This window comes from Prionailurus viverrinus, chromosome A2, assembly GCF_022837055.1.
Source record: "Prionailurus viverrinus isolate Anna chromosome A2, UM_Priviv_1.0, whole genome shotgun sequence".
Lineage (NCBI taxonomy): Eukaryota > Metazoa > Chordata > Mammalia > Carnivora > Felidae > Prionailurus > Prionailurus viverrinus.
Genome location: NC_062562.1, coordinates 153,651,042 through 153,670,849, shown reverse-complemented (window position 1 = coordinate 153,670,849; position 19,808 = coordinate 153,651,042). Strand labels below are relative to the sequence as shown.

Below are 19,808 nucleotides of genomic sequence, written 5' to 3'. Positions count from 1 at the left end.
CTCTCAATAATAAAAAGAAATGAAGTACTGATACAGCAACATGGGTAAATATCAAAACAATTATACTAAGTGAAATAAGCCAGACAAAAAATAAATACATTATGATTGCATTTATATAAAATGCCAGCACATGAAGACTAATGTATAGTTCAGGTACAGATTGGTGATTATCTGGGGTGGGGAATAGCAGGGGCAGGCAAGGGTGGCAGGGAGGGATTACAAAAGAACACAAGGAAACTTTTGTGGTGATGGATATATTCACCATCTTGATTGTAGTCATGGCTTCATGGGTGTATGCATGAGTCAAACTCATCAAATTATATACTTTAAATACGTAGAGTTTATTGTATGTCAATTATTCCTCAAGAAGGCTGGGAAAAAGACAGTTTGGGGGCGTGCTATAAAAAAAGGATATATTTTTATCAAATTTGGTAGCCAAACCTTTGTTCATTTTATTAACCTGCATGAAGCATAAGAATAAGAATATCCTCTCTCCTGAACATTGACAAACCAGAAGACCTGACAAACTCCTGACACTGGAAGTATAAGTCATCCATCTTTCAGATTGCACATAAATCACTGTTCTTTAGTTATGGTGGCATTTTAATTTTTTCTATGTTTTATTTATTTTTGAGAGAGAAAGAGTGCATGCACACAGGTACATGAGTGAGCAGAGCAGGAGAGGGGCAGAGAGGGAGACACAGAATCCAAAACAGGCTCCAGGCTCTGGAGCTGTCAGCACAGAGCCTGACACGGGGCTTGAACTCATGAACTGCGAGATCATGACCTGAGCCAAAGTTGGAGCTTAACTGACTGAGCCACCCAGATGCCCCAAGTTATGGTGACATTTTAAATATACGTGAGTGTGTCTCATCTTAGTTCAATTTTTTCTTAGGAGAAATGGAATCCTTGATGGATATTTCCATCAAGACAATCATCTAGTCTCATTGAATACAATTTTCAAATCATTTTTTAGGTTATGTGTGGAGGAGAGGTTTAATCATATTTGTAGATTTGTATTGACCTCATATTCAAATGGCGATCATTCCAATCTTCACAAATGTTGAGAACTACTTGTCCTTGCTTCTATATCGTCAGTGTTCTAACCAAATGCTTGACAAATCTCAACAGACCTGTGAATTCTGGCCCACAGAATTCGATTTATTAAGAATGAGTGACACAAGAAATATCTTGTATTTCTAGTGACTTTATAGTCCTGCACTGGAAATAAAAAGCACTGGAAGTATAAATTGTATTTTCTTTCCCTACGTCAGTTGAAAGCCATCACTACTGAGAGGATAAGAGGACACAATAAATGAACAAATTGGCTACACAGATGGTATTAGAAAATTAGATTCATAGTCACAAATATCAAATAGCTGGGAAAAGAGACACACATTCCAGGAATATGAGAAATACCTCTTTGGCTAATTAATTGGCAACATGATTAATAAGGCTTGAATATAAATTGAGGCAAGAAAAACCCACCCACAAAACACTGCGCAAAATGAGATGTTATGGATGACAGCAAGCGTGACAAGAAAAAGTACACTGGAAGAGGAGAATCCTGGGCTAGAATCCAGAAATTTAAGGGAAAAAATAAAAAATACTTCCATTATCAGGTATATGCATAGTATGAAAGAATAAAGTTTAATATGAGATGGTAAATATAATCTCAGAAATAGCACTGAGATTTTGTGGCTGGAACTGATAAGTGTAAGAGTAGAACCCAAATAGATTTGCTACAAGGGGGAAAAAAACCCCAAACAATACATATTAAAGTATAAACTTATGTTTTCAAAGATCAACAGGGGTTGAACAGGAGGAACATTTAGGATAAAGAAAATGAGAATGACGAGGACTCAGTTAGGAGTGTGGTACTGACCGTTAGCCTGAAGTATATACAAATGATGCTTTATTTCATAAAGACACAGTACAGAAGCAAATTATAGTAGTGAGAGTCTTCAGTTTTCCAGCTACCATTAAAGTGCCTTTTCTAAAAGCTGAATATCTGGTGTGGGAAATCAAATAGCTATATCCTGAGTTAGGAGATTATAGGGAACACAGTACAAAGCAGAACTCTGCTTTCTGACCTTGCTGAAAACAGTGGGCTGGTCGATATTCAGTTAATGTATATCTAGAGGTTGGGTCCTGACCGTGCTCATAAATTCCTTAGACCATGTTATCTATGGAATATCTTATCTTGTTCTCCACTCTGCTTTCTGCATCTGCTCTTTTGTAGTCTTGGGAATGCCTTGTTTTTCTGCATGCTTTCCCTATGCTTTCTATATGTTCTTACTGGCCCACTGATGTATTGCACAACGTTTCCCTGAATGTATGCTTCATAAATACAGGAGCTTGAGAACAGCTTGGAGAGAGTTCCCTTAGCCTCCCTCTCACCTCTCTTGACTTGTGAAGTCTTGAGTAATCCTTTCTGTCATCCTCAGTTTTGCTGGAGAAAGCTGAAAGCCAAACTCACAATCTGGTACAATCTTTGCTTGCTAAAAATATTGTCCCTCAGGTGGCAGAAGCAGCAATGAGGTGAATTACTATTTTAGACTCAATTCTAGTCAATATGGAGAAACTAGTTGGAAATGTGGATGTGAGAAAAATGCTTGTTTATAATTCTTAAGTGTAGCATAAGAGAACTGTATGTACATTCTGACAGATTCCTTAGGAAAATTCACTTTAGGGAAAACTCAGGTCGAATAGAATACCATATTTGGAGACTCAAATAAATGATATGATAGGAGAAATCTAAAATGTAAAATTTTGACTCCACAATTAAGGATGATAACAGTGAAATAAAGAATTCTATTTCCTAAAGTGGCCAATAGCACCATTCTTCCACTTAAGAAAGGAGAGTCCTGTAAGGATGCGGAGTCATCCACCAAGATGTAACATATACCCTAGGTCAACATCCATAATATGATGTTGTGTCCCCAATAAGTAGAATACATGATTCTGAAAACACAGTAGGAGTGATACAGCTTAGCATTGTTTCCTTTGACTTACTTAGACAATGTGTACTTCTCATCTCTGAATTTTAGGCTCAGTGGATCCTAGTTCCCAGGGCAACCCAGCCTCCTTATTTCAAGATTCAGCATTTAAGAAAAATGCCATACTGGCAGGGGTAAGTGACCTTATCACAGGAGGAGGTAGGGCTCCGTCGCTGTTACACGATGAGCCAGGGAGGAAAATGTCAGGCAGCTAGGCCATCCAGTAACATATCCCTTCCCAAATTTGATAGTTAATCGATAAGACCAGTGGCAATGATCTAAGTTGACCAGGGACTCAGACAACTCAGAGGTGAGAATCTGGGTTATAATATCTCATCAGCCACCAAGACCAGAAGATATGTTAGTTAAGGATGCAAAACATCTAGAATGGGTAGTCCAGGAAGGAGAGAAGTTGCAACTTGAAGTCTGCTTTAGTGGCAGGAGCTGTTTCATCCTGCCAACCTACCTCTTTTAAAACTTTTCCAGGAGAGAGACCAAACACAAGTCTAGAAGAGCTTAGGGGTGAACTTAGCCTACAAAGCCAGTAGGTTCCGCTGGCACCGGGGGTAGACTGTAGTGGCTGTTATGGTGTACCACAGGACAAAAGAACTCATTTGCTCCGCTGCCAGCAGTGTTGGCTGCCAGTTATTCACCTCTGATTCCCACTATGGATAATACAGGGTATAACAGCCTGGCTCTCTCACCTCAACTTAGCACAACTTTGTAGCACATTCCATAGCTCCCTGTGGGACTAATCCCAGTTGTGACTGGATCACAGTGTGACTCTCCCCCCTTGCACAGACCTGCTTCTCTCACTCCCCATACAGGTCTGATTCCTGAGACCACTCCCCACTAAGCCCCCTGCATGCACATCTCCTTCTCAGAGGCTGTTCTCCAGGGTGCCCAGCCTAAGACATTAGGGTACAGAAGGATTTCTTAAGCTACAGAGAGTACTAATGATACATGAAGAGTGATAAATGTGACCACATTAAAATCGAGAAACTCTGCTCATCAAGACACCATTAAAAGCAAATGGGAAGCGATATTTTCATATAGATGTAACCGACAAAGGACTTATATCCAGATATTTTACAAATCCAGTATCAATTAGAGAAGACAAATCCAATAAATAAAAACACATAGAAGGCACAGCCACTTTGCAAAAGATATCAAAATGTTTCATAAAAATATGAAAAAATGGCCAATTTCATCTAGAGTAAAGGAAATAGAAATTAAACCACAATGAGAGATTATTCCACACTTATTAGAACTACATATATTAAAAAGACACCAAATATTGGTGAGAATGTCAAGCAGGGGTACCCTCATACATTGCTGGAGGGAATGCAAATGATATAAATACCTTGGAAATTATCTACACTGGCATCATGCTCTTCCAGCTCAAGGCAGAATGGACTTGATGTTTCAGTCTGCTCCTTGGTCCTCAACAAGGGCTTGGACTTTACCTCTCCTTTACATCTCCCAGATGCAAAGCCTTTGGCTCACTCTCCAGACTGTGAAAACTTCTTGAAACTATAGAAATCTCAACCAGGGCCACCCAGGAAGGAATACTGGATCACTGAGACCCCCAATCTACTTCCTAGACCACTCCTTCCCCATAACTTGATGATTCTTGATCTACCTCATAACTAGATTTGCTCATCGCTACTTTATCTTTGAACAAGTATTCTCTCTCTTAAAGCACTTCATCTTTTCCTTACATTTTAGTTATAGGTGGGGTTTTTTTTCTGTCCTCAGTCACTCCATTTACAGACCTCTTGTTGCTAGACCATTGTTTCAATCCCTGTGTCACCTAGGAAAATGCCTTGCATATGGAAGTCACACAATAAATATTCATTGAACTGAGTTATTGTGTATTTTCCAAAATATTTACCATTCATCCTGGATTTGTGTCATTTGCACATCTGGTAACATTGTTGAGTTTTACTTGAATATTTGGATAAATATTGGTTATTCCATGGGCTGATGTTCATAAAAACAGAATTAATTTCTATCAAAACTGAAAAAAAAGAGTTTAAGATGCAAACTCTCACTATGAGACCTTCCCAGATGGAGCTGTAGGGAAATCTGTTGAGAGGCTGTTATAGACTATTTCATCCATGTATGAAAGCGTACTGGGACGCTTTCAAAAGGAAAAGTCACGTGGATAATTTATTTGCACGTTTTAGTCTTCATTAGTGATCATCAGGTGGGGTCATGCACAGAGCGCCTGGTGCTACTAAATGTTGGTTCTATCTCAAATTCCCTGAATCCACAGGCATGGGACACCTTTACAAGAATTTGGGCACCTTAGGAGAAAAAAAATCTCTCTAAGTCAGGAGAAGCTGGGCTGGGGCCCCTCACACAGCTTCATAGTATTGTCCCTTCAAGTTGCTTTCCCAGTTCCTATCTCTACATATTCTAGTGGAATCTATACAGGGCAGAGGTCAGGGGAGACAGTGTTAGCAGTCCTTACTTTAGCTTTCCATGTCTGCTCCCACCCATCTACCCCTGAAGACATGCCTACATCTTTCCCTGGCACCCTCCTGCCCTAACTTCTGTGTTAAGAGTGAACAGGATTCTAGGGAAGAAAAGATGCTGACTGACTTGACCACATACACAGAACACATATGAATTTCAGCTAAAGAGTTACCTCAGCCTGCCATTCGCCTTCTACTTCTTATAGAATAAAGGGTTTGAAAAGAATCTCACGCATGCCAAGTAGAGAAGACTAGATTTTGGCATCCAACTTTGCCTTTAGGACTAAGACTGATTCTGGAGGTAAATGTAATTGGGAACTTTTATTTCAGGGTGGCTGACTTGGGCACAGGTCGTTCCAACCTCTGCCTCACCAGTGCTGGGAAGATGATCAGGGAATTATCAGTCACATAGCTTGGAACAGGAAGCCATGACTCTGCTTTATCTGAGATACTCCATTCTTCCCATTCCTCCTCTCCTCCTGCAGCCCCAACAAACCTTCCACACAAATGTGGTGTATTTTTCTTCACATTAGAGTTTCTGATTTCGTGAGATCTGCCACAAAACTCCATCTATTACTTTACAACTGGTAATATTTCTGATCACAACTGTAGTTGCTGCATGCACGGTCTTCATTTCTTAGTATCCTTCTTAAGTCGTGTTGTCTAATCAGTGCATGTCTTATTTTCTGAAGTGAAATATAACTCTTTTTGGGGAAATGACACACAAGTGCTTTTGAATGTCCATAACTTATAGCAGTTAATATTACTAGACACATAGTGGGTACTTAATTGTACTTATTGTAGGCACAGCACTCTCAGCTCCACTAAGTTTCAGGAGAGAGAGAGAGAGAGAAAGAGAGAGAGAGAGAGAGAGAGAGAGAGAGAGAGAGAGAGAAAGAGATCCATCCTGTATACACACACATACATACTCACACACATCCTGTATACTTTCAGGATTCCTAAATACTTTCATAAATAGAAAGAGACAAAGCAAGTCATAGAGGGGTGTCTGGGTGGCTAAGTCAGTTAAACATCTCACTCTTGATTTTGGCTCAGGTTATTATCTCATGGTTTGTGAGATTGAACCCTGCACTGGGCTCTGGGCTGACAGCATGGAGCCTGCTTGGGATTCTCTCTCTCTCCCTCCCTCTCTCTCTGCCCCTCTCCTTCTTGTGCTCTCTCTCTCTCTCTCTCTCAAAATAAATAAATAAACTGTTTTCTAAAAAGAAAGTCATAGTTAGGAATATGCAGTTTCATTGATATAAGATATGTTCTTAAGAGGCAATATAGTATAGGGATTAGAACATAGGATCTGGACCCAAAGTATATTGGTTAAAATCCAAGCTCTGTTCCCTAGCATTGTAAGTTTGGGGCAATTTTTTCTCTATATATACCTCAGTTTTATCATCTGTAAATGGGGTTAAATGGTGTATCTTTTGTAAAGTTTTGAATATTAAATTAGAAAACACATGTGTTGTAAGGCACTTAAGATAGTTCACGTGTTAAGTGATCAGAAAGCATTAACTGTTATTATTGTATTCATTTATATCACCATACCCTCTGATGCTCACAAACGTAGACGTCCCCTTTTACAAACACACTCATTAATTTGAAAGCATCAGCCAAATACCCATTACATACTAGATAATATTCTGGAAATACAGAGCTGAACAAGACATTCTCTCTTTCATAACGAATTTCACAATCTTGTGGGGAAGATTGCAGAGAAACCGTGATTACAATATAGTGTGATAAGGGCTACAATAGAGTCAAGTAAAAGGGGCTATGTGGACACGCAAGAGGGCTAAGTTGTGGTGGCTGGGAGATGGGGTTCTGAGGGGCAGCGTCCTTGACCTGAGTCTTGAAGGTTCAGTAGAGGTTTAGCCAGCTAGCTGAACAAACCAGAAGAAAGGGTATTCCAGATAGAGGACAGCATGTTCACAGGCACAGAGATGGGAGAGTTGTTCCGGGAATTCAGGTAGTTATGTGTTGCACAGAGAGGGAGAGAGGTGGAAGACGGTGGTAGATTCTGCTGGACAGATGGGTCTTGACTGAACCGTAAAAGCTCAGTGTGCAAGGTAAGGAATGTGGATTCTACCCTATAATGGATAGGGAGCCATTGAAATAATTAAGCAGAGGAGTGATGTGATCATATTTGGGTCTGAAGAAGATCCTGACAGCCCCAGTTTGAATAGTTGGAGGGGACAAAATTGGAAGAATAGCCTAACAAATGAAGGACCCAAACTAAGCAGTGACAAAGGAGACCAAGAGGAAGGTATCAAGTGAACAAATATTTCTGAAATAAATTCAACAGCAATCATTTGGAAGAAATGTGGACAAAGGGAGAAACAACGATAGAGGGCAGAATGAAGGAATGTACTCAGATTTCTGGCTTGGGTGGGCTCGGAGTAGTAGTGTTATTTTCTAGGAGTGGAAGTATTTGGAGGGGAAGGTAGAGATGGATAGTGTAGTTTTGTTATATTGAGTTAGAGGTGTTTATGAAAGATGGAGTACATACTTAACTGTACAATACAATTATCCAAGGAGCTTGTTAAATGCAAATATTCAGCCTCTACCCTTAAAGAACCAGATTCGGTAGGTCAGAGGTGAGGACTAAGGATTAGCATTTCTTAAAAAAAAAAAAAAAAAAAAAAAATTCGGCTCTTCCTTAGGCGCCAGCCATGGCCGGTCAAGAGGATCCGGTGCAGTGGGAGATTCACCAGGACTGGGTGAACCGGAAGTACATTGAGGTCATCACCAGCAGCATCAAGAAAATGGCGGACTTTCTCAACTCTTTCGATATGCCTTGTCATTCAAGACTTTCAACACTAAACGAGAAATTGACAGCCCTCGAACGGAGAATAGAGTACATTGAAGCACAGGTGACAAAAGGTGAGACCCTCACCTAGAACTGTGCCATGCTACTGCTGGGAAGTTGCTTTACAGAACACAGGCCTACGTGGGAAAGGCCCCAGCAGCCTCAGCTCCTTCCTCTCTCCTTAAAGAGCAACAGGGCTTATTCTTGTTTTTCTTTTTTCAAAAGCGTGGCCTTTGGGCTCTGCCATGTACATCAGTGTGTGATGTGGCATGTGGGAAGAAGTCCAGGGAAACTCTCGGAAACAACATTAGGCATTTTACCTTTTAAGTAACATTTTGTAGAACTGTTTGTCAATGTATTTGAGGCGTGCAGAGCCAGACGCCTGGGACTCTTTGTTAAGGTCCTCCCCACCTCCTTTTCTCCCTCTCCCTCTCTCTCTCTCTCTCTCTCTCTCTCTCTCTCTCTCTCTCTCACACACACACACACACACACACACACACTTTCTTTACAGCTCTCATTGCTTCTGCATTGGTTCTATAAACAGTCTTTGTCTCCTTTCCACCTTTGGGGGGGGGGGGTGGGAGGCAGTCCTGTCTGAGACACTTATGCCCAGGCAAGGTGGCCACAAGAGAATGTTGTTGGTAACCCACCAGTTTCTTGTCCTTTTGGGGAGGTCAAGGCTAGGCCCCCACTTGGCTTGAAGGGACATTTTCAGAATTTTCTTTCTGCCACTTGGGGTGTTTTAGCCTCTCCTATTTCCCTAATAAACTCCTCAACTTAAAAAAAAAATCCCAAGGGGTTCTGATGTAGCAAGTCCAGGCTATATAGGTATATGTATAACAAAGAACAAAACAAAACAAAAAACAAAACAAAAAACAAAAACCAGGAAATAAAATTTCAGGAGTCTCTGCATATATGTGATTGGAGCCAAGATTATGAACGAGGTCATATATAGACAATGGGCAAAGTGAGAAGAGGAAGGGGCCAATGACTAAGACTGTTATAATTGTTTCAACAGTGATTTTCCTTTACATTACCCAAATCAGTGGAACTGGGCAATTGCAGCGGATACAAGTATTAACTCCTCTTGGTACGTGTAGTTTATTTTTCTTTCTCTGCCTTCCATTCCCCATGCTGCCCCCAGAGTTATCTTCCAAAAGCACTGATCTTGTGATGCTTTTCCTCTGTTTCTAAACTTCACATAATTCCTCCTTTTATACAGTGAAGTTTCAACTCCTTGGCATGGTATGCAAGGTCCTTTATAATCTAGTCTCAACCTGCATTTCCAGAGCCAGATGCCGTTGTCTCCACCGTTAATTCCATGTGCCAGCCACTACGGGCTTGGCCTCTGCCGGACACATCATATATCTTTGTGCCTCTATACTTCCTCTTTTGCCTAAAATGTGCTGCCTCAGCTCTGTCTCTCTTCCTCTTAACTCACAGTTAGCTTTACAGAGGTTATTCATACGTGGTCACACAAATCCAGTGGCATTGCTACAAGTACCACTGGTTCATTCTGGTAATCAGCATTAAATTTGAATTGCAATGAAGAAAGCAGAAATATTTTTCTCATAAGTAGGAACTGTGTTTTAATGGAAGCCTACTCAATCTTGAAGGTCAAATTTAACTATTTTTATGTGTTTTCAGAGAGATACTGTTTATAGTTCTGGGGTAGAATTTACTCTTATCGTCATTATTCTATAATTAACTATTAGAGAGTCAGCCTCCTCTATTTGATTTTTAATTCCTAGACAGCACAGACACTGTTCTCTTCATAGTTGAAACTTCTATAGCCTAGTGCTTCATACATGGCAGGTTTTCACTAAATGCTTGTTAGACTGAACTAGAAATCCTCAAATACAAGTTTTAAAAACCCCATAAGTAATAAACTCAGAAATATCACGTGCCTCAGTCCAGTCTACTAGTCGAAATTTAGCTAAATTTCAGCCAAAGAAGCAGAAAAGTCCCATTTTCTAATTCAAGATAATTTTAAATTATAAACTGATATAATTTTAACCTCCGGGTCATTACTCAGGACACCAAGTAGTACTCCTTGGAGGTGACTTTCATTATTATAAAAAGGAAATCAATGAGCTCCATTCAAAACAAATGAAAGATTATGCTCCAGGGAAGTTTCAAAACAATAAAAATAAAAAAGAGATTTACCAGTTTAGGTTCTGAGTAGGTGCCAAGACCGATGATAGGAATGCTGTTTCCATCACTTAGGGGTATACGGTGATTTGCAGCACTGAGGTTCATCCTGGAGAGAGTCTGGGTTTCACGTTTTTCAGAGTAATTCTGGACACTACTGGGAAAATCTTTTTGTAAGGATATTTTAGGGCCTATTTAATGAAAGAAAGGAGAGTCAGAGGGAGGAGCAGTGGGAGGGAAGAGAGATTAGCAGATCTATTTCTCAACCTGTTTTTTTTTTTCCCCAGGTTGTTTTGAAAATCTGGAGATTGTCCTTTGAACTTTATCAGAGGCATGTAAATAACATAACCCATTGAGAGCTAATGCTTACTTCTCTACAAAGAAAAGAGGGAAAAGCCAAAAAGAAACAAGTCTGGTTGGCTTCTGCCAGTTAGGATGGTTTTGTGGGCAAGTGACAGGCCTGTCTCAAATTCTCCTAAACTATAAAAGACATTTATTGGTTTATATTTCTGAAAGCTTCAACATTAGGGCTAGCTTCAGATGAGACTATAGCAGTTTCCCAGGACTTGCCTGGAAATTCTGATGCAGCAGGACTTGGAAGGGTTTTAAGATTGTATAACCTAGTTAAGTTTGGGAAACAGTGGGCCAGAGGAACAACTGGTCTTTTAACCAGTCTATCTCTCTGTCTCTTCATTCTCTCAGTCTCTCCTTATTAAAAGATGGTGACCCGTCCTTGGAGTGACGTGGTTCCAGAGACAGACTCAACAAAAGAGAGATTTTTACTTATGCCATCACTCACACAGTAACCTAGAAAAGGTCTTTTTGGTCTCCACTACCTTTCTTGCTTCATGGATCTATCACTAAACTAATCATGATGGTCAAAGGACATAAAAGATTGATCATCCTCAGATAATTAGAAGCCATTTCTTTCTTTTTTTAAAAATTTATTTATTTCTTTTGAGAGAGAGAGAGAGAGAGAGAGGAGGGGTAGAGAGAAAGGGAGAGAGAGAATCCCAAGCAGGCTCCATGCTGTCAGTGCAGAGCCTGATCCCATGAACTGTGGCATCATGACCTGAGCTGAAATCAAGAGTGGGACGCTTAACCTACTGAGCCACCCAGGTGCCCCAGAAGTAATTTCTGAATGTGGAGTTGGAGTTAATCTCACCTGGGCAGAATCTGGAGATTGTTAAGAAAAAGGAAAGAAATAGCAGTTAGGGAAGCAACTAACAAATGTTTATTATAGTCTTCCTCCAAAGGATTGTGCTGTGTATAAAATGTGAGCCTTGGGGGTTTCGAAGATAACTAACTGTGTTCAGGCTGGTAAAAGTGTGCTCAAGTTTGCCTATAACTCATTTGCCCTCTCTCCCGGACTTCCTTTCTTGCTTACATACACATGATCAGCCAGGGAATTTCAAGTAGGTTGGGGCAGCATGGAACACGGGCAATATTGGTCTTCAGTATCATTGGTAAATTGATCCAACAAATACTTATTGTACACCTTTGGGTGCTAAGACGTTGGTTTGCATATATTGCTCTATATTTATTATTACTGACTTTTTTGGTCTTTAGCCCAGTGAACACTTTGGATATTTAAATTCATGATTTTCATCGAATTTGGGATGTTTGGGGGCATTAGTTTTTCAAACATCCTTTTAGTTTCTTCCTCTCCTCTCCTTCGGGGCCTCCTGTTGTGTATATGTTGGTATACTTGATGGTATCTCATAGGTGTCTTGAGCTTGGTTTATTTATTTTTGTCATTCTTTTCTCTTTTTTCTTCTTAAACTAGATGATCTCAATGGGTCTATCTTCAGGTACCCTGACTCTTCTGCCTGCTCAAATCTATAGTTGAAACCCTTGAGTTATTTTTCATTTCAATTATTGTGTTTTTAATCTCTAGAATTTGTTTGGTTCATTTTTACGATTTCTATTTCTTTACTGATGTTCTCTACATGGTGAAATGTTGTTCTCCTGGATCCTTTGGTTCTTTCCCCATGATTTTCTTTCACTCTTTAAGCATATCTAAGAGAATCGAGTTAATGTCTTTGTCTAGTAAGTCCAATGCTCTGTGTCCTCATGGACACTCACAATTCCTTTTTTTTCCCCTGTGAGCAAGCCATATTTTCTTGTTCTTTGCATGTTCTGTAATTTTTTTGTTGAAAACTGGGAGTGTTGAGTGTCACAATGTGACAGTTCTGGAAATCAGATATTTCCCCCTCCTCTGGTTCGTTGGTGCTGCTTGCTTATGAGTTGTTAATGTTTGCTTATTTACTAACTTCTCTGAACGATTGAGTCCCTACCATTTGTTATGTGAAAGGTGTGTTCAACTAATTTAGCAGTCATGGTCACTTGGTGTTTTGACAGAGTTTTCTTCACTGCTCGGAGCAAAAAACCAAAAAATTCTGTCTTTGTAGGTTGGCTCCTTTGGGGCATGACTTCAATGCTTACCCATGCTTCTTATGATGCTGCCATAGCCTTTGTTTCCAGCTCGCACAGAGCCTGAAGGCCAGTCAGAGGTGAAAACTGAGGGTCTTGTCAGGCCTCTTTGACCATACGCTCAGCCCTGACAGTTTGTGTGGCCTTCTTGATTAACCAGCCCTGCAACTCCCTACCCTCACATATCTCCTTTCCCAACTTCTTCTTTGCCAGGATTTTCAGTCTATTGGTTGTCCCAACTAAACCTAGGCTTCCACAGCCAAAACTTCTGTGCTTAAATGCATGCAGCAAAAACTTGAGCAGCCATCTTTGCCCTAGGAATGCTTTGAGTTAGGCAAAATAAAGGCAAGCCTTTGTGTGTTCCTTCAGGGAGCCACCGGACAGTCTGGGACCACAGTGATGATTCTTTGAGAATAACAGCTCCATTGCACTCTGTGGCACCAGCATCTTGCACCAGGAGTGTGGGCACAGTCCTCATGGCTGCCATGGATCAGATGTGGGAGGATGGTGGGCAGGCCATTTAAACCACACAGTCCTCTCTCTTACTGCAAAAGCAGCAGCTGCTTTCTTCACTAAGCTTTCCCCTGGTTGTTTCAAGTTCTTGACTGGACTCCAGACTTCTGCAAAAAATGAGACTGTTTTTGCCAGCTGATTCGTTGTTTTTATAAAAGCACAGAGACCTGGAATCCCCTACTCTGCTACTTTCCTCTTTTCATTTAAAAAAAAAAAAGTGTATTTATTTTTGAGAGAGAGAAGGCAAATGGAGCAAGGGGTCTAGAAGATCCGAATCTGTGGTGACAGCAGAGAGCCCAATGCGGGGCTTGAGCTCACAAATCATGAGACCATGACCTGAGTTGAAGTTAGATGCTCAACTAACTGAGCCACCCAGCTGCCCCACCTCTTTTCATTTTTTAAAAAAAATTTTATTTGTTTTGTGATTGGATTATTTCTATTGACTTATATTCAACTTTTTCCTCTGTCTTCTTTCCTCCATTCTGCTACTGAGTGCATACAGTAAGTCCTTTGTTCTTTTTTTCTTAGACTTTATTTTTAGGGAAGTTTTAGGTCATAGCAAAGTTGAGCAGTGTGTACAGAGAGTTCCCATCCCCTGCCCTCACACATGCCCTGACTTCCCCCACTATCTACATCCCCCCACCAGAGTGGTACATTTGTTACAATTGATGTACCTGTTTGACCTATTACTATCCACCAAAGTCCATAGTCTGCATTAAGATCACTGTTCACATGGTATTTTCTATGGATTTTGGAAGATGTTATAATGCCATGTATCTACCACACTAGTATCGTCCAGAATAGTTGGCCCTAAAGTTCCTGTGTTCTGCTTATTTATCCCTCTCTCCCTCCTAATCCCTGGCAACCACTCATCTTTCTACTGTCTCCAAAGTTTTGTCTTTTTTCAGAATATCATATAGGTAGACTCATACAGATTTTCAAATTGGCTTCTTTCACTTAGTAAAATGCACATAATGTTGCTCTATGCCTTTCCATGGCTTGGTAGCTCTTTTTTTTTTTTTTTTTTTTTTTTTTTTTAAAGTGGTGAATTATAGTACATTGTCTGGATGTACCATAGTTCTCTCTGTCTGCACCCTGCTGTCCACTTTCTGATTGGTGGGGCAGCGGTGGTGGGGGCGGGGGGGAGGGAGAGGTACTGAGAGACCCCAATAGTACATGAGTTCTGCTCTTCTTTCTCCATCTGCTACTGTTTCTTTTTCAGACTCCTGAAATAACTTTCTTATACATATATTTCATGTTTTATAGTGGTATTCACTGGGAGAGGCATCCTACCCGGAACTAGAACCCTCACATATTTCTTAAAATAATTTTAAGTTTTTTACACATATTGACTAAATTGAGGTGAATTTAAATTTTAGATTGCTTTTTTCTGTGAGAAATTTCTGAAGTTAGTCTTTATATATTGATACTTTCAAAATAAATTGACCTGACATAAAACAATTCTTATTTTTATTCAATAAAAGGCTTGCGTATGAATTATTACTCTCTTTGCTGATATAAATTCACAAATAATTTTAATTATGACAATAATGAGATTAGTTTTGAGTATTTACTGTGCACTTTTTTTTTTTAATTTTTTTTTTCAACGTTTATTTATTTTTGGGACAGAGAGAGACAGAGCATGAAGGGGGGAGGGGCAGAGAGAGAGGGAGACACAGAATCGGAAACAGGCTCCAGGCTCTGATCCATCAGCCCAGAGCCCGACGCGGGGCTCGAACTCACGGACCGTGAGATCGTGACCTGGCTGAAGTCGGACGCTTAACCGACTGCGCCACCCAGGCGCCCCTACTGTGCACTTTTATGTATTGTCCCATTTAATTTTCACAACATAGCTTCTTATTAGAGCTAACATAAGTGACTGCTACTTTTTCTCTAATGGCAACTCTAACCATGCTCTGTTCCTTCTGCCTCCTAGTTAAAAATTATTACAATACCCCAATCACAGTATTTCTCCTGCTATATGAAGGTACACATACACACAAATACCTACATCCTCAAACCTTCTCCCAAATCACCTAACGTAACCCCGATTTCTATTACAAGCCCTTTTCTTTCTCCCTCTTTTAAAATTTCTTTTCTTTTTTTTTTTAACTTTATTTATTTTGAGAGAGACAGAGACAGCGCAAGTGGGGGAGGGTCAGAGAGAGGGAGAGAGAGAATCCCAAGCAGGCTCCCTGCTGCCACCACAGAGCCTGATGCAGGGCTCGAACCTACAAAGCCCTGAGATCATGACTGAGCCAAAATCAAGAGTTGGACACTCAACCGACTGAACCAACCAGGCACCCCCAAATTTTTTCTTTTTTAATGTTTATTTATTTTTGAGAGAGAGAGTGCAAGCAGGGGAGGGGCAGAGAGAGAGGGAGACACAGAATCTGAAGCAGGCTCCAGGCTCTAAGCTGTCAGCACAGAGCTCGACGCAGGGCTGGAACTGAGCCGAAGTCAGCTTAAAGGACTGAGCCACCCAGGCACCCCTCTCTCTCCCTCTTAACAAGGCATCCCATGCCTCCCCACAGACTGCAGTCTTCTTGCTGCAGAAAGCTTATAAAACTAACTTCATTTGTTTACAGGTAAGTCCTTACTACTGGTCATTTAGATAAATTTTTAAATAGTCTTCCAAATCTTTTTTGTAACTTAAAACCTCAGAGCTTTGCTAAGCTAAATAATTGAATTTCAATAAATACCTGGATAATTTTCTAAACAGGACAAAATACTACAACATTAAGTATTACAAATAGGTTTGTCTACTATTGACTTTGTATTACAGAGAAAAGATATTTGGATGTGTTAGTGCTACACTGGAAAATTGAAAAAGGCAATGCTTCTAGAAACTATAAAATATATTCACAAACTTGCAAATCTAAAGAATAATGGTATAACAGGCAGTTTCCTACTGTTTCTTACTTTTCACTAGAAATAAGGTTTCTAAGGATTAAGGAGTCTAATTAATATATGTAATTAAAGCTACTAGAAATAATAAGGGGAACATCTCTGTATGCCAGGAAATTAGGTTATGTTTCCAGTAAGGGAAGGTCTGAGAAATGCAGATAACACTTTTTTTTTGTGGAGGGAAAAGAAAAAAATATTGTCCTAAGTGAGGCTGGTTGTTTATAGAGGAAAAACATAGGACAAAATTGTAATGCTAAAAAAAAGAGAGTTGTAGAAGGTTTGCAGAAAAAGGAATCCTAGGAAAATAATTTTAGGTATAATCAAGCTAAGATTAAAATAAATTTAATGATAAATGAGCTTTAATGTAAAAAGTACACTGATGGAATTTGTTTGGTTTTTCTTCTATTAAACCAAAATTTTCTTAGATAACAGGTCTGTTCTTAATAACAAATTATAAACAAAGTTTCTTTACTGTTAGTGTAATCTGTCTGAGAAAGAAAGATTCTGTTTTTGTCTTTATCACATTTTGGCTACTCAGAAAAACTAAATTTTTATTCAAGGAGAGCTAAGGTTTTTGCAGGTACAATCTACATTTGTTCTTGAAACCTTTTTGTTACTTTGGTTAAATAGATAATTATTCTTTTGTAAATTTTTGTGATCCTATTTTAACCAAATGGTCCAGAACTCTTTATATTTTTGACAAAATTCCCAAAATTGAATTCTAAATGAAGTCTTTTTTACCTGGAATATTGCAGAGGACTTGTTAAAGTCATTAGGCTTATTTGCTGTGTAAATTACATGGGAAGCATTGTCAAATTAAGTAATACTAAGCTTCTTTATATTGTATTTGCAAGACTGTGGCACATGTGGATGAAGTCCACATTCTGCTTCTGCAAAAATAGCCCCTCATTGCCAGACTTTTGCTATCCAGATGTCCTTGTAACATGGCAACAGTCTGCTCTTGAATAAGAAATTAAGATGATTAAACAATGGCTGTAAATTAAAGAACAGTGGGGGCTGTGGGAAACCCAAGATAGCTGCTTGGGTCTTCCTGGCTCCCTGACAAACCCCATTTTTTAGTTTTTGCATTCCTTCACCCACAACAGTGCATTTCAAATGACTCAGGTTATAAACAGACATTGATGGGGAGACTTTTTTAATATTGCAAGAACAGTCTACCAGCAATGTCTGACCTGTCAGACAGGTCCTAATCTTGGAATCCTACATTCCACAATTCTGGAAAAGCTGTTTTTGTTCCCAGAAGCCTTAGATCTCCTCCCTCTGGACCCTTTGAACACCTTACAGCTGGACTACAACTGCCACTTAGTGTGTGTTATCAAGATGTTCTTGTTGTTTGTATGTTTTCTGGATGGATTGAAGCTTTCCCCTGCTGCAAGGTTGATGTTCTCATGGAGGCAAAAAAAACAAAACAACAACAACAACAAAAAAAAACGTGTTAGAGAATGTGTTTCCATTTGGGATTCACCTTCCATGATCTCCAGTGATCAAGGCTCCCCCTTCACTAGGCAAATCATACGAACCGTAACAAAAGCTTGCAAACCTCTTGGAATTCTATCAGTATACAACCTTCTGCTGATCCCTTGTTGTCTTGTGCTAGTATGACCAGCTACTGTTAAGTCTCTAATGTCTTATGCTCAAGCCTGTGATCAACATGTAAAACAAAAGCCTTTCCAGATCACAATTCAAAGTCGGTTACAGTCTAGAGCCTGGTGGCTGGGTATTTCAGAAATGTCATCAGGGGAAGACAGCCCTAGAGCCCCTATGGAAGGGACTTTATCAAGTGCTCCTGACCACTGACACTGCTGCAAAACTAAAAGGTATTGAGCCTGGGGTACATGCCTCATGACTGAAAAAGTCTCCATCTCACACTTGGTCCTGTACAGGTGCTGGAGACCTCCAAATCTAACAGGAAAGAAAAGGAGAGGACATCGAGGTAGACTGCTTCTGCCCAAGATGATGGAACAAGGCTTCATGCTTTAAACATGAAAGCCTTTCTCCTTCTTTTTCTTTCCTTTACTCTGGCATTGGCCTATAAAGATAACACCCTCACCTTCTCTCCCAGGTCATTACTAATAGATGCTGACTTTTAGAATTTAGAAAAACCTATTATTTCAGGTTGGGAGAAAAATCTAATTGTGCCCCTAACTTTTCAAAAGCAAAATAAGAGATCTCATTAGTCAGCTCCCCTCCCTGAATCTACACTGTTGAGCTAGAAAGGACCTAACAGGAGGTGTTCATGATTTAGGATTCACTCCTTTGGCAAGTCCCTACATCCCTGGTTAGGGATAAATATAATTAAGGCTATAATCAACAACATCTCTTTATGTCTTGAAATTATGGAAGAATCTGCTGCTAAGGCAATAATAGTCTGAAAAAGATCCTTAGACTCTCTGGCCAAACTTGTTCTGGGTAATCAGATAGCCCCTGATTATCCTTTAGCCAAGCAAGGAGATGTCTCTACAACAACTAACACCTTTTACAGTACACGGATAAATACTTCACAACATGTGGAATTAGAAACCACTTAGCTACTTACATTGTCCAGGACCCTACAGGGACATTCAAATTTTTTCCCAGGATGGTTTAACTTTATATTTTATGATACTTTTAGTTGACTTCCTTTGGGGCTTGGAGCTCTTTTGTGTTTGGGTTTCTAAGTCATAGTATTAGTCATTATCCTAACGTGTATCTTTATTGTTATATTTAAACTGTTTGTAATATATATTTCCCCATGTTGTGCTGCAATTCAAAATGTCAAAGATTGTTCAGAGACTGAAAAGCACTCATCAGCCCTACATTTTGACAACAGAAAATGACACTTCAATTGATGTAGCCTAAAGTCCCTTTCCCTAGAATGTTTCCTTGCCACTCAAATGTGGTCCAGACTTAAAGATATATGAGGATAAGAGACTTCCTACTCTGAGGTACATTATAGACCCAGAGGAGGTACTAACCATTCTGGCAACACAATGGGGCCAACACCAAAGGACTGACCATTGATGCTTTCTTATTAAGAAAGACCTTGATCAAAGGGAGAAAATGTAAAAAGAGATTTCAAAATGGAACAAGCAAGTCTCGCTAAGAGAGTCTCTTTTAAAATAGGGTCAGGAGCACATAAGTGAGGAAGAAGTAATGCATGGCTTTATCAAAGGAACCATGAACTGTTTGCCAACCACAAGCCCTCAATCTGGAATTAACTCCTTCCTCACCATGACACCTGAATTATTCCTATTCTTCACCTTGAAAGGAGCCAACACAATTTGACAAATTTCAATCTATTTGCATATTAATTCAACCAATCCCAGTTGACCCAGTTTTAATTCTCATTTTGCATAACGGACCTGACTGAGAACTACTCTTGTAAACTTTCACTTGTATAAACCTGCCCTCTCTTTGTTTTTTTCAGAACAAAATTTAGGTTTCAACCTGCATCTGTGTTTCCTGAATTGCAATTCTAATTGCCCAAATAAATGCCTGTCTGCTTAA

The 19,808-nt window shown here is 39.7% G+C and overlaps 2 protein-coding genes across 3 annotated transcripts in view; one reads left to right on the top strand and one right to left on the bottom strand.

Moving 5' to 3' along the window:
* The window catches only part of AKR1D1 (aldo-keto reductase family 1 member D1), a 95,343-nt gene that overhangs the window by 32,194 nt on the left and 43,341 nt on the right, over positions 1-19,808 (bottom strand). Inside the window, exon 1 of one of the 2 annotated variants that reach the window (XM_047826208.1) lies at positions 10,464-10,629. The exons of the other annotated variant lie outside the window; for it this stretch is intronic. Within the exon in view, the coding sequence (XP_047682164.1) occupies positions 10,464-10,556 (93 nt within the window). The 5' untranslated portion in view covers positions 10,557-10,629. Of the gene's footprint in view, positions 1-10,463; positions 10,630-19,808 lie in introns of those variants that run through there. 2 annotated transcript variants of the gene reach the window in all.
* On the top strand, positions 8,009-8,776 carry LOC125148280 (probable protein BRICK1). Its single transcript, XM_047826219.1, has one exon. The coding sequence runs from the start codon at positions 8,161-8,163 to the stop codon at positions 8,386-8,388; it is 228 nt and encodes a 75-aa protein (XP_047682175.1). The 5' UTR covers positions 8,009-8,160; the 3' UTR covers positions 8,389-8,776.

Bases quoted from the DNA above. Each gene is read 5' to 3' on its own strand.
- LOC125148280 (XM_047826219.1), top strand. From the start codon at position 8,161: ATGGCCGGTCAAGAGGATCCGGTGCAGTGGGAGATTCACCAGGACTGG.